Below are 12,104 nucleotides of genomic sequence, written 5' to 3'. Positions count from 1 at the left end.
TAGATATCCGTCGCATTGATATTCAAATTAAGTGTGAGACAGGCACTGCAACTGTGAGACTTAAATCGTTGGGGGAATGGATAGAGGAGCAGGTCATAGCAACGGGGTATAATCGAGGCGACAATAGGTAACCCGGATGGGTAAGAAGAGGTTTCCGATCGGATACCTGAGATACCTGAGAGATCAAGCTGTACAGATGGATCAAAGCTAGCCTAAGGAAGCCCAACCTTCCTAAGGAAGCCCAAACTTTCTAAGGAAGCCCAACCTTCCTAAGGAAGCCCAACCTTCCTAAGGAAGCCCAACCTTCCTAAGGAAGCCCAACCTTCCTAAGGAAGCCCAAACTTTCTAAGGAAGCCCAACCTTCCTAAGGAAGCCCAACCTTCCTAAGGAAGCCCAATCTTCCTAAGGAAGCCCAACCTTCCTAAGGAAGCCCAACCTTCCTAAGGAAGCCCAACCTTCCGAAGGAAGCCCAACCTTCCTAAGGAAGCCCAACCTTCCTAAGGAAGCCCAACCTTCCTAAGGAAGCCCAACCTTCCTAAGGAAGCCCAACCTTCCTAAGGAAGCCCAACCTTCCTAAGGAAGCCCAACCTTCCTACGGAAGCCCAACCTTCCTAAGGAAGCCCAACCTTCCTAAGGAAGCCCAACCTTCCTAAGGAAGCCCAACCTTCCTAAGGAAGCCCAACCTTCCTAAGGAAGCCCAACCTTCCTAAGGAAGCCCAACCTTCCTAAGGAAGCCCAACCTTCATAAGGAAGCCCAACCTTCCTAAGGAAGCCCAACCTTCCTAAGGAAGCCCAACCTTCCTAAGGAAGCCCAACCTTCCTAAGGAAGCCCAACCTTCCTAAGGAAGCCCAACCTTCCTAAGGAAGCCCAACCTTCCTAAGGAAGCCCAACCTTCCTAAGGAAGCCCAACCTTCCTAAGGAAGCCCAACCTTCCTAAGGAAGCCCAACCTTCCTAAGGAAGCTCAACCTTCCTAAGGAAGCCCAACCTTCCTAAGGAAGCCCAACCTTCCTAAGGAAGCCCAACCTTCCTAAAGAAGCCCAACCTTCCCAAGGAAGCCCAACCTTCCCAAGGCAGCCCAACCTTCCCAAGGAAGCCCAACCTTCCTAAGGAAGCCCAACCTTCCTAAGGAAGCCCAACCTTCCTAAGGAAGCCCAACCTTCCTAAGGAAGCCCAACCTTCCTAAGGAAGCCCAACCTTCCTAAGGAAGCCCAACCTTCCTAAGGAAGCCCAACCTTCCTAAGGAAGCCCAACCTTCCGAAGGAAGCCCAACCTTCCTAAGGAAGCCCAACCTTCCTAAGGAAGCCCAACCTTCCTAAGGAAGCCCAACCTTCCTAAGGAAGCCCAACCTTCCTAAGGAAGCCCAACCTTCCTAAGGAAGCCCAACCTTCCTAAGGAAGCCCAAACTTCTTAAAGAAGACCAAACTTTCTAAGGAAGCCCAAACTCCCCAAGGAAGCCCAAACTTTCTAAGGAAGCCCAAACTCCCCAAGGAAGCCCAAACTTTCTAAGGAAGCCCAAACTTCCTAAGGAAGCCCAAACTTTCTAAGGTAGCCCAAACTTCCTAAGGAAGCCCAACCTTCCTAAGGAAGCCCAACCTTCCTAAGGAAGCCCAACCTTCCTAAGGAAGCCCAACCTTCTTAAAGAAGCCCAACCTTCCCAAGGAAGCCCAACCTTCCCAAGGCAGCCCAACCTTCCGAAGGAAGCCCAACCTTCCTAAGGAAGCCCAACCTTCCTAAGGAAGCCCAACCTTCCTAAGGAAGCCCAACCTTCCTAAGGAAGCCCAACCTTCCTAAGGAAGCCCAACCTTCCTAAGGAAGCCCAAACTTCCTAAGGAAGCCCAAACTTTCTAAGGTAGCCCAAACTTTCTAAGGTAGCCCAAACTTCCCAAGGCAGCCCAACCTTCCCAAGGAAGCCCAACCTTCCTAAGGAAGCCCAACCTTCCTAAGGAAGCCCAACCTTCCTAAGGAAGCCCAACCTTCCTAAGGAAGCCCAACCTTCCGAAGGAAGCCCAACCTTCCGAAGGAAGCCCAACCTTCCTAAGGAAGCCCAACCTTCCTAAGGAAGCCCAACCTTCCTAAGGAAGCCCAACCTTCCTAAGGAAGCCCAACCTTCCTAAGGAAGCCCAACCTTCCTAAGGAAGCCCAAACTTCCTAAGGAAGCCCAACCTTCCTAAGGAAGCCCAACCTTCCTAAGGAAGCCCAAACTTCTTAAAGAAGACCAAACTTTCTAAGGAAGCCCAAACTCCCCAAGGAAGCCCAAACTTTCTTAGGAAGCCCAAACTTCCTAAGGAAGCCCAAACTTTCTAAGGTAGCCCAAACTTCCTAAGGAAGCCCAACCTTCCTAAGGAAGCCCAACCTTCCTAAGGAAGCCCAACCTTCCTAAGGAAGCCCAACCTTCCTAAGGAAGCCCAACCTTCCTAAGGAAGCCCAACCTTCCTAAGGAAGCCCAACCTTCCTAAGGAAGCCCAACCTTCCTAAGGAAGCCCAACCTTCCTAAGGAAGCCCAACCTTCCTAAGGAAGCCCAACCTTCCTAAGGAAGCCCAACCTTCCTAAGGAAGCCCAACCTTCCTAAGGAAGCCCAACCTTCCTAAGGAAGCCCAACCTTCCTAAGGAAGCCCAACCTTCCTAAGGAAGCCCAACCTTCCTAAGGAAGCCCAACCTTCCTAAGGAAGCCCAACCTTCCTAAGGAAGCCCAACCTTCCTAAGGTAGCCCAACCTTCCTAAGGAAGCCCTACCTTCCTAAGGAAGCCCAACCTTCCTAAGGAAGCCCACCCTTCCTAAGGAAGCCCAACCTTCCTAAGGAAGCCCAACCTTCCTAAGGAAGCCCAAACTTCCTAAGGAAGCCCAACCTTCCTAAGGAAGCCCAGCCTTCCAAAGGAACCCCAAACTTCCTAAGGAACCCCACCCTTCCTAAGGAAGCCCAACCTTCCCAAGGAAGCCCAACCTTCCCAAGGAAGCCCAACCTTCCTAAGGAAGCACAACCTTCCTAAGGAAGCCCAACCTTCCTAAGGAAGCCCAACCTTCCTAAGGAAGCCCAACCTTCCTAAGGAAGCTTAACCTTCCTAAGGAAGCCCAACCTTCCTAAGGAAGCCCAACCTTCCTAAGGAAGCCCAACCTTCCTAAGGAAGCCCAAACTTCCTAAGGAAGCCCAACCTTCCTCAGGAAGCCCAACCTTCCTAAGGATACCCAACCTTCCTAAGGAAGCCCAACCTTCCTAAGGAAGCCCAACCTTCCTAAGGAAGCCCAACCTTCCTAAGGAAGCCCAACCTTCCTAAGGAAGCCCAACCTTCCTAAGGAAGCCCAACCTTCCTAAGGAAGCCCAACCTTCCTAAGGAAGCCCAACCTTCCTAAGGAAGCCCAACCTTCCTAAGGAAGCCCAACCTTCCTAAGGAAGCCCAACCTTCCTAAGGAAGCCCAACCTTCCTAAGGAAGCCCAACCTTCCTAAGGAAGCCCAACCTTCCTAAGGAAGCCCAACCTTCCTAAGGAAGCCCAACCTTCCTAAGGAAGCCCAACCTTCCTAAGGAAGCCCAACCTTCCTAAGGAAGCCCAACCTTCCTAAGGAAGCCCAACCTTCCTAAGGAAGCCCAACCTTCCTAAGGAAGCCCAACCTTCCTAAGGAAGCCCAACCTTCCTAAGGAAGCCCAACCTTCCTAAGGAAGCCCAAACTTCCTCAGGAAGCCCAACCTTCCTAAGGTAGCCCAACCTTCCTAAGGAAGCCAAACCTTCCTAAGGAAGCCCAACCTTCCCAAGCAAGCCCAAACTTCCTAAGGAAGCCCAACCATCTTAAGGTAGCCCAACCTTCCTAAGGAAGCCCAATCTTCCTGAGGAAATCTTACCTTCTTGATCAAGCCTAATCTTTCTAAGCCTTCCAAAGGATGCCCAACCATCATAAGAAAACCCAAAGTTTCTTAGAAAGCTAAACATTTCTCAGGATGCCAAACCTTTTTTAGAGAGCCCATCATTTCTCCGACAGCAAATTTTTTTCCAAATTATGCGTTTTTACCAGAAGCCCAAAATGCCTTTGGGTCGTTTCCTAAAAAATTAAATTTAATAAAAAAAAAATTTTAAGCTCTATCCCACACAGCATAGAAAGACCTGATAACCGCTACTAAAAACTTTACAGAATTGCGTTTTGCGGTAATAATTACCTCAGTGCCATTTTTTTTGGGTTGTTGAAAACTGATGGCATGGGGTAGATTCATCTCCGCTCCCTCTTTTCACCCTAACCTAACCTACAAATTGATTTTGTTATGGGTATTTAAGCTCCAAAATTATTCAGCAACCTTTTTCTTCGCTTCCAAATTAAAAAATATATTCTCCATCCACTGTTGCCAATTTTTGCTTCAAATTTAATTTTATAACACCTTTTGCCATCGTCTTCGATTTCTTTGTGCAATTTTTAAACACAACACGTATTGGGCTAAAACTCTTTCCTTTTCTCTGCTTTCAACATTGAACCATAAATTCAATTTGGTTTGTACGATGCTTGTTTGCTTGCTTTGCTGTTGTTTTTTTTTAATAGGGTGGAGTTCTTTAGAGTGGCAGAACCTTCAAGTAAAGTTTAAAAGAAATGGTTTTGAAATAACTGCTCAACAAACATATTTTCTATGTTTTAAATTGATCCAAAATCCTGCCACTTTACAAAAAAACACCCTTTATTGCTGAATTTTATGTGCCCGCACTAGCAACAAAGTAGGACAGACAGCCCCATACACATATCATCATAACTTACCTGCACTTGTTCTAAACCACGAGTGTATGTGGGATTTTCAAAAGCCACTCCAGTGGCTGCCTTACCATTTGCTCGATGTCGTCTATAGAATATAATGGCAGCCGCTGCTAAGAGCACCGCCAGAATGCTTGCAACTATGCCGCTTATCGTGCCCACAGCATTCGAATAGGATGTTGTCGCCGAGGTAACATGGTGCTCGCCAAGTGTGAATTTTATCGGTTCCGTTAAAACGCTGGCACCTGTAACCGTTCCGTGGGAAAGCATGATGAGGACGAGAGAAAAAGAAAAATTACTTAGCTGTGCGTTGGTTATATGATATGCTACAGTTGTGTTGCTGAAGATGTAGGCCAAGATATGTCCGAAAAAACAAATAAAAGAGTCTTGGGAGGACTCTATTTTTTATGGCCTGTACGTCGTTGAGTAGCAGGATAAATTCTCTGTCCCTTGCCAACAAGAGTGGTGGAAACTTTTGATGGCTCATGGCCAAGTTCAGAAGAGGGTCATAATTTGGTTAGAGGTGTCACTTGCTAAGATGGTGACATATGTTTCACACCAAAAGTGTGTGTTTTCATATAGGACTTCATCTTCCTACATAGTATATGGTGTATTGCCAAAAGGAAATAATTTTATGAAAGAGGGAATTTTTAGAAATAGAGTTCTTTGATCGCTTGTAAGTCAGAGTTATGAAACTCTTAATGGAACATAAATAACTTTGGGAATTATGAACAGGAAGTTGCCATCTCTTCTGCAGGATAAACTATAAAATATTTTCCATTTAGTTCAAAATTCCCTCCCTCAGCAGCTGCAAGATTCAATCGGGGGTTTTCCAGAAGTTCTTAAGTCTCATCAAAACTTTAGCCAAAGTTAATATTAACAACCCACAAATTTTCATTATGCTCTTACCACCTTCTCAACAAGCTTATCAGAGTATTAATTTTGTAAAACTTACCAAAGGTATTACCAGCTTTCACAACCAACTCATATAGGACATCTTTTTTGAGACCATCTATATTCACGCTCGTCTCCTTGACATCAATTCGTCTCACTTCACTACTGCTGAATGTTGTGGCATTGGCATTGCCACCCATTTGCATGCTTGTTGCATTGCCATTAAGCAAAGTTGGCTCCAAAGCGGCAGCGTTGACACCTCCACCACCAGTCATAGTCTCACTGGCTGTCATATCGTTTCCTATTACGGTCGCTTCATGGTAGAATATGCGATAACCATCAACAACGTTGGGATTTTTGGTTGGAGGGTCCCATCTGTGCGAACATCAAGAAAATAGACAAAAAAAATATCATATTAGGAAGTATGTAAAGCAAACGTGAAATAATGGAAGCTTAAACTTTCGGAGAAAGATGGTTAACTAGTAGGACAAGAGAAATGAAAATACGGTAAAGTTGCTTTAACTCACCTTTGAGAGCACAATTTCTATGAAAGCGATTTCTTCATAAGGATGCCAACCTTTCTTTGAAATCCCACCTCTTTTTAGAAGGAAACCTTCCTTTGATAGACAACATTTCTATTTGAAGACTATTTTCTGTAGGAAGAGAACATTTCCTTGGAAGTCAATATTTTCTTCGGAAGCCAACTCTCCTTTCGGAAGCAAACATTCAGAAGTAGAGTTTCATTCTCAAAGTCAAATTTCTTTCGGAATTCAGTTTTTCGAAAGGCAGTCTTCCTTCTAGAAACCAACCTAACCTTCGGTAGCCAACCTTCCTTTTGGAAGCCAAACATTCTAAGGGAAGACAAACTTGTTTTCGGAAGCCAACCCTTCTTTCAGAAGCCAACCTTTATTTCGAAAGCTACACTTTCCATTCGGAAGCCAAATTTCATTCCTTTCCTTTCGAAAGCCAACCTTCCTTTCGGAAGCCAACCTTCCTTTCGGAAGCCAACCTTCCTTTCGGAAGCCAACCTTCCTTTCGGAAGCCAACCTTCCTTTCGGAAGCCAACCTTCCTTTCGGAAGCCAACCTTCCTTTCGGAAGCCAACCTTCCTTTCGGAAGCCAACCTTCCTTTCGGAAGCCAACCTTCCTTTCGGAAGCCAACCTTCCTTTCGGAAGCCAACCTTCCTTTCGGAAGCCAACCTTCCTTTCGGAAACCAACCTTCCTTTCGGAAGCCAACCTTCCTTTCGGAAACTACGTTCCTTTCAGAAGCCAACCTTCTTCTTGGAATCCAAACTTCCTTTCGGAAGCCAACCTTCCTTTCGGAAGCCAACTTTCCATTCGGAAGCCAACCTTCCTTTCGGAAGCCAACCTTCCTTTCGGAAGCCAACCTTCCTTTCGGAAGCCAACCTTCCTTTCGGAAGCCAATATTCCTTTCGGAAGCCAACCTTCCTTTCGGAAGCCATCCTTCCTTTCGGAAGCCAACCTTCCTTTCGGAAGCCAACCTTCCTTTCGGAAGCCAACCTTCCTTTCGGAAGCCAACCTTCCTGTCGGAAGCCAACCTTCCTTTCGGAAGCCAACCTTCCTTTCGGAAGCCAACCTTCCTTTCGGAACCCAACCTTCCGTTCGGAAGCCAAACTTCCTTTCGGAAGCCAAACTTCCTTTCGGAAGCCAACCTTCCTTTGGGAAGCCAACCTTCCTTTGGGAAGCCAACCTTCCTTTGGGAAGCCAACCTTCCTTTGGAAAGCCAACCTTCCTTTGGGAAGCCAACCTTCCTTTCGGAAGCCAACCTTCCTTTCGGAAGCCTTCCGGTTTATATGGCAGCTATATCTGGTAATGGACCGATTTGAACTTTACTTGGCACAGTTGTTGGATATCATAGCAAAACACGTCGTGCAAATTTTCATTTCAATCGGATAAGAATTGCGCACTCTAGAGGCGCAAGAAGTCAAGGCCCAGGATCGGTTTATATGGCAGCTATATCAAAACATGGACCGATATGGCCCATTTACAATACCAACCGACCTAATAAGAAGTATTTGTGCAAAATTTCAAGCGGCTAGCTTTACTCCTTCGGAAGTTAGCGTGCTTTCGACAGACAGACGGACGGACGGACAGACGGACGGACATGGCTAGATCGACATAAAATGTCACGACGATCAAGAATATATATACTTTATGGGGTCTCAGACGAATATTTCGAGTAGTTACAAACAGAATGACCCCCCATCTTATGGTGGAGGGTATAATTAAATTGTTGCGCTTTGTTTGTTTGTTATATCGTTTGTCTGTTCCGTATAGACTCAAAAACGGCACAGATGCTAGAGTTTGGACCCCCGGTGAAGATAGGGTACTACATTTTTTGATATCCGAAGTGGGGCGGACCCTCCCCCTTACCCTAATTCTCAAAAACGTCAGATCTCGGAGATGCGTACTTCGATTTAAGCGAATTTTCGTATACCACCTTATGGTACGCCAAAAACGCGAAAGTGGTAAAAAATTTTGGGGTCAAATAACTTGGGGGGAGGCCCCATCCCAAAACCCACCTGAATAGACAGGTGTACCGATTGGGACAATATAGGTATCAAATGAAAGGTATTTAAAAGTAGAGTACGAATTCGGTATACAAATTTCACCCTATGTGTTCGGGGGGTCTCCTACCCCTAAAAAAACCAACAACAGGACTCTTTCACCGCTTTGGGCAATATGGGTTTTAAATGAAAGGTATTTAAAAGTAGAATATAAATCTGACATCAAAGTTTATCTTTTGGTGTCTGAGGCGCCCACCCCCCAAAACACCCCAGAGGACATATTTACTACTTGGGAAAATATTGGTATCAAATGATAGGTATTTATGAGTAGAGTACTCACCCCAAAAACACCACCCAACAGGACACTTTTACCGCATTGGGCAATATGGGTATCAAATGAGAGGTATTTAAGAGTATAGTGCGTACTTTGCACAAAAATTTCACCATAAGTGTCGGTGGGGTTCCCCATCCAAAAAAAAAAAAAAAACCCAACAGAACACTTTTACGGCTTTGGGTAATTTAGGTATCAAATGAATAGAGTACAAATCTGACATACAAATTTATTGCTTGGTATTTGAGGGGTCTCCCCACCCCCTAAAGCTCCTGCTGGGGTGCATCTGAACCAATTGGGACAATATGGATATCATATAGAAGGTATTAAAAAGCATAGTAAAAAGTTAATACAAAAATTTATTCCTTGGTTTTTGAGGTGCCCCTACCCCTTAAAAACCGCTCAACAGGGTATATTTACCGGTTGGGACAATATGGGTATTAAATGAAAGGTGTTTGGAAGTTGAGTACACATCTGTTATAAGAATTTTGCCCTAGGTGTCTGCGGGGCCTCTTCAACCCCCAAAAACCCCCAAAACGGGCATGAATGTCCAACGTCACGCAATGGGTATAAAATGAAAATTATTTGGGAGTTGGCGACGAATCCGATATACACATTTGGGACCGAGTCTAGGACCGGGCCACCCACTAAATACCCTTCAATAGGACGTGCGTTTCGATAGGAATATTATGGGAGTTTAACGAAAGGTTTATGACATTAGAGTTCGAATCATATGTTGATACAGGGATTCAAGAATCTAGGTAACGTCCTGCTGTTCTGCCGAGAATGCGGATCTCGACTTTAAAGGACTCAAATAAATTGTGTTTTGGGTCTTAGCGTAGGGGGCGACCGACGCTATCCTCCAAAATAGAAAAATATCAAACAGACGACCGAGAAAATATTGTATTCAAATGAAAAGACGTGTCAATTTAGTTTGTTTATAATAACTCGAAAACATAAAGCTGGTTTACAAATGGAAATATAGGCTAATAATGACAATATTAGGCTTAAATGAAAGTTATCTGAGACTAAAGCACGAATCAGATACAGGGGAGTCCACCTCACGCCCAAAAACACCCTTATACCGGACGTATTCACCGACCACAGCAATGTAAGGCTCAAATCTATGAAATTTGGGTGTAGAGCATCAATATCTGAAAGGCCGAAATATCTGAAAGGCCGTATCAGCACCACCAAACAGGACTTTTTTCCTGATCGTGCCAATATACGGTGAAAGAAGAAAAGAGAGTGAAAGAAGCTGCGGACCCTGTGCAGCTATTTACCATAAAAACTAAACTTCCTGCAAACAACCTGGGAAAGCACAAAATCTTCTGCCACAAATCTCATTGAAAGCCAAACCTTTGATGGAAATTCTGCCAAGTTTTCTTGGAACGCCCAAACTTGTCTCAAGACCAATTATCGTATTGGCATAAACTATTGGGTTTGCCCAAAAAGTAATTGCGGATTTTTTAAAAGAAAGTAAATGCATTTTTAATAAAACTTAGAATGAACTTAAATCAAATATACTTTTTATACCCACCACCGAAGGATGGGGGTATATTCATTTTGTCATTCCGTTTGCAACACATCGAAATATCCATTTCCGACCCTATAAAGTATATATATTCTTGATCAGCGTAAAAATCTAAGACGATCTAGACATGTCCGTCCGTCTGTCCGTCTGTCTGTTGAAATCACGTTACAGTCTTTAAAAATAGAGATATTGAACTGAAATTTTGCACAGATTCTTTTTTTGTCCATAAGCAGGTTAGGTTCGAAGATGGGCTATATCGGACTATATCTTCATATAGCCCCCATATAGACCGATCCTCCGATTTAGGGTCTTAGGCCCATAAAAGCCACATTTATTATCCGATTTTTCTGAATTTTGGGACAGTGAGTTGTGTTAGGCTTTTCGACACCCTCCGTCAATTTGGCTCTGATCGGTGCAGATTTGGATATAGCAGCCATATAGACCGATCCTCCGATTTAGGGTCTTAGGCCCATAAAAGCCACATTTATTATCCGATTTTGCTGAAGTTTGGAACAGTGAGTTACGTTAGGCCCCTCGACATTCTTCGTCAATTTGGCCCAGATCAGTTCAGATTTGGATATAGCTGCCATATAGACCGATCCTCCGATTTAGGGTCTTAGGCCCATAAAAGCCACATTTATTATCCGATTTCGCTGAAATTTGGGACAGTGAGTTGTGTTAGGCCCTTCGACACCCTCCGTCAATTTGGCTCTAATCGGTGCAGATTTGGATATAGCTGCCATATAGACCGATCCTCCGATTTAGGGTCTTAGGCCCATAAAAGCCACATTTATTATCCGATTTTGATGAAATTCGGGACAGAGAGTTGTGTTAGGCCCCTCAATATCCCTCGTCAATTTGGTTCAGGCCGGTCCAGATTTGGATATAGCTGCCATATAGACCGATCCTCCGATTTAGGGTTTTAGGCCCATAAAAGCCACATTTATTATCCGATTTTGCTGAAGTTTGGAACAGTGAGTTACGTTAGGCCCCTCGACATTCTTCGTCAATTTGGCCCAGATCAGTTCAGATTTGGATATAGCTGCCATATAGACCGGTCCTCCGATTTAGGGTCTTAGGCCCATAAAAGCCACATTTATTATCCGATTTCGCTGAAATTTGGGACAGTTAGTTGTGTTAGGCCCTTCGGCACCCTTCGTCAATTTGGCTCTGATCGGTTCAGAGTTGGATATAGCTGCTATATAGAGCGATCCTCCGATTTAGGGTCTTAGGCCCATAAAAGCCACATTTATTATCCGATTTTGCTGAAATTTGGGACAGTAAATTGTCTTATGCCCTTTGATATCCCTCATCAATTTGGTGCAGATCGGACCGATTTTGGATATAGCTGCCATATAGACCGATCTCTCGATTTCAGGTTTTGGGCCCACAAGATGCTCATTTATTGTCCGATGTCGCCGAAATTTGGAACAGTGAGTTAAGTTAAGCCCTTGGACATAATCCTGCAATATGGCACAGATCGTTTAAGATTGGGATATAGCTGTCATATAGACCGATCTCTCTATTTAAGGTTTTGGGCCCATAAAAGGTGCATTTATTGTCCTATGTCGCCGAAATTCAGGACAGTGAGTTAGGTTTAGCCCTTCGACTTCCTTCTGCAATATGGCCCAGATCAGTCCAGATTTGAATATAGCTGTCATATAGACCAATCTCTCAATATAAGGTTTTGGGTCCATAAAAGGCGCAATTATTGTCCGATTTCGCCGAAATTTGGGACAGTGAGTTGAGTTAGGCCCTTCGAAATTTTTGTGAAACTTGGGCCAAATCGGTTCAGATTTGGATATAGCTGCCATATAGACCGATATCTCGATTTAAAGTTTTGGCCCCATAAAAGGCGCATTTATAATCCGATTTCACTGAAATTTTACACAGTGACTTATGTTAGGCTTTTCGAAATCCGTGTCGTATGTAGCTCAGATCGGTTTATTTTTAGATAAAGCTACTTAAAAGACCAATATTTTGTTATACACAATTGAACAATGACTTGTTCTTATAAGTATTTGGTCCAAATCGGAACATATTTTGATATAACTGCTATGGGACAAAAGGTATACAATTTTCAACGGATT

The 12,104-nt window shown here is 44.3% G+C and overlaps 1 protein-coding gene across 3 annotated transcripts in view; it reads right to left on the bottom strand.

The window, feature by feature from the left end:
- Positions 1-12,104, bottom strand: part of LOC106092958 (Ig-like and fibronectin type-III domain-containing protein 2) — a 345,343-nt gene that overhangs the window by 84,667 nt on the left and 248,572 nt on the right. For all 3 annotated transcript variants that reach the window (XM_059361374.1, XM_059361377.1, XM_059361379.1), the window contains 2 exons: positions 5,683-5,996; positions 4,734-4,972 (listed from right to left, as the gene is read on the bottom strand). In XM_059361374.1, coding sequence (XP_059217357.1) covers positions 4,734-4,972; positions 5,683-5,996 — 553 coding nt within the window. The remainder of the gene's footprint in view (positions 1-4,733; positions 4,973-5,682; positions 5,997-12,104) is intronic.

This window comes from Stomoxys calcitrans, chromosome 1 (genome assembly GCF_963082655.1).
Source record: "Stomoxys calcitrans chromosome 1, idStoCalc2.1, whole genome shotgun sequence".
NCBI lineage: Eukaryota > Metazoa > Arthropoda > Insecta > Diptera > Muscidae > Stomoxys > Stomoxys calcitrans.
The sequence above is the reverse complement of the archived record's forward strand: the minus strand, read 5'-3'. Positions and strand labels throughout refer to the sequence as shown.